This window comes from Nematolebias whitei, chromosome 18 (genome assembly GCF_014905685.2).
Source record: "Nematolebias whitei isolate Nwh7 chromosome 18, NemWhi1, whole genome shotgun sequence".
Lineage (NCBI taxonomy): Eukaryota > Metazoa > Chordata > Actinopteri > Cyprinodontiformes > Rivulidae > Nematolebias > Nematolebias whitei.
In genome coordinates this window covers 37,895,977-37,898,752 of record NC_056515.1, presented here as the reverse complement: position 1 = coordinate 37,898,752, position 2,776 = coordinate 37,895,977, and the positions used below count along the sequence as shown (strand labels likewise).

The 2,776-nt window shown below is 44.7% G+C and overlaps 1 protein-coding gene across 1 annotated transcript in view; it reads right to left on the bottom strand.

Annotated features, from left to right (window-relative positions):
* The window catches only part of zgc:92275 (cholesterol 7-desaturase nvd), a 12,236-nt gene extending 9,967 nt beyond the window's left edge, over positions 1 to 2,269 (bottom strand). Inside the window, exon 1 of the mRNA XM_037691964.1 lies at positions 1,879 to 2,269. Coding sequence (XP_037547892.1) covers positions 1,879 to 2,269 — 391 coding nt within the window. The remainder of the gene's footprint in view (positions 1 to 1,878) is intronic.
* Positions 2,270 to 2,776: the final 507 nt, after the last annotated feature.

Genomic DNA, 2,776 nt, shown 5'->3' with positions numbered 1-2,776 from the left:
TAGAAACCCTACCTGGACCATAGAAAGTCCACCTGGACTATAGAAACTCCACCTGGACCACAGAAACACTACTTGGACCATAGAAACTCCACCTGTACCAGCCATGCTCGTCTGTGGCGTCTTCTCCAACAGTCGGTGGAGGCAGGTGGCCGCCCCTCCTGAGCCTGGTTCTTCTGGAGGTCTCTTTCTGTTAAACGAGTTTTTTCTCTCCACCGTCGCCTCTGTGCTGCTCAGGATTGACCGTTAACAGAGTTCACTTTTGGCACAACGTTAAACGTGACGCATGAAACGTGGTTTGGCTTCGTGTCGCTCCTCCTCACTCTAGCAATGTTTGAAGGAGCACGCACCTTTTATTAATCACAGGTGCAATCAATTAGAGAAGTCACATGACTCACAATAAACCAATAAAAATAAGCCAATTAAAAAAAAAAAACAAATGAGAGCAGCACAAGACAAAAACATTCATAATGTCAACAGTTACCAAACATTTCCTGCTTTAGGTCAACTCTGGTGTTTTGGGCCTTTTGACTTTTCAAACAGATTTATAAATGAGTTTTTATTGGACGTTGCAGCAGCTGAAGTCTTTGACGTTTAATGTGGCCGGGTGTCGGAGCACAGCTGAAACATATGAACGCTGTTCAGACCCAGATTTTTTTAAAGACCCGGATGTAGGCGTGAGTAAATCTGGACCACAATGCATTGCAAACACTGACTTTGAGCATATTAGTAAAGGTTCATGTGATCAAGTCCTTTGGATGACGACGAAACGTCTCAACAAAATAAATACTAAATAAAAATAAAGTGTCCAGATGACCTGACTGAACATTTTTGGATTTTTACCTGAATTATTGAGCATGAACTTTGGTGTTCATGTGATATTGCTTCAAAATGAAGATTTGACACAACTTTCTGGCTTCCTATAACTTTCATAGCATTTTATAATGCATGCATTTTTGTGTAGATGGCTTTTGTTGAGAACAGGCGCTACATAAATACATTTAATTATCTGTTCATAAAATGTGTTTAATAAGCCTGTCACCTGCAGCACTTATCTCCACGATGCCTTCAAGTGCAAGTTAAAGGGTGTTTAAAGGCCCCGAGGTTGTTTCAGTGAGAGTTCCCAAGCACCTCACTAACCAAGAACCATTGTAACGTTTAAACAAGAATCTGTAAAAAGGGTTTGACTCACATTTCTTGGCAACAGCGCTAAGAAAAAGAAGGCAACGAGACAAGACCGTCAGCAAACGGCACAACGGATCAGAAACATCTTCAGGTTAACTTTTGGAGTCGACCTAATTCAAGATGGATGTTGCAACTGATCGACCTTCACAGACACATAAATGGCTGAAGCTCAGTCAGTTTTACAGACATTGAGCCAAAGTTTAGTGTGATGGTAGCTGAGAGTCATCCTCAGCAAAAGCTCTGAGTGCTAATGGATCATGCAAGATCTTAAAATTATGCATAAAATCTTCATCCTGCAAAAAGGGAGACCTGCATCCCTTCAGTGAATGTGAAACCTTTAATCGCAATGAGTGGGAGCCAGGTGTGTGTTTAAAACAAGCTCGTGCGTTTTGGATCAATTTATTGTTAAGAACTTCCGCTTTAACACCTCTGTTTTATTGTCGGCGCTGCAGGGAGGAAAAAACGTGCGTCTCTGCGTGTGTCAGTTTCAAAGTCAATCTGAAGACATCAGAATGTAACTATACCTGATTTCAAATAATTGAGTTGACAGTTTCACGCGCTCCTGCACACCTCATCAACAAACTATCTGAAGCTTTAAAACGATTAATAAAATGTGGCAAACATGATTTAATCATTGGTGCAGAATACACAGATGGAGATTTACTGGGTTTTTTTTTTAAGTAAATGATGTCATACCTAGAATGGAAACATTTTTGACCTCCCCTCTGCTCAGGCTGTGGGAGTCCAGAACCCGGTACCATCCGTTGGGGTAGACCGGAGGCAGCTCTCCCACCTTCCTCCTCCGGCGCACCTCGTTCGCCGCCTGCGCCTTGGAGCGACCGCCCTCTGCGATGTATCCAACATCCTCCGGGGCTCGGAGCAGCTCCAGGGGATGGAAGAGCAGCCGGTACAGCCAGCCCGCGGCCAGGAGGGACACTCCGGCCACGACGCACAGGACAAGCCGCTGCGATGCGGCGCGGAGCCCCGCGAGGTCCTCCCGGCTCAGATGGAGCGGGTCCGCGCTCTGCGTCAGGAGCATCAGCACCACCCCCAGTCCGACAACAACTGCAGCCCAACCGGACTTCATGTCCTCAGTGACTCCAGAGCCTCTGATGAAGACTCGCGTGCTCCGCATCAAACTTTCACAAACTGGAGCTGTGCGTAATGACGTGTTGGAGATGCTTTTACGCACGCCAACACCTGAGTCTGACACCTGCTCTCAAACACAAAATTCATGAGAGACGGGTTTTCCCCAAAAATGTTTGTTACAACACGGAAGTAGTTAAACATTTAAATGAGCAATCATCAAAGGGCCGCCCGCTTCCGGACGGCGTGGATGATGTTGGGCGTCACATTCAGACACGTGGTTTTAAAACTCACCAGAAACTTTAGAAAACGCATTTCCTGCACTTCCATCTAATTTCAAGCACCACTTTCTCCTGTAAAGTCTGAATCTGACTCTGGTTAGGTTCTGTCTTCTAAAGTAAAACGGGACTTGATTGAACTTTTTGCTAAATTCACATTTGATTTGTTGCATCATCACGCTATAAGCTGCATATCAATAGTTTTTATTTTCCATTGTTGGATTCGCTTT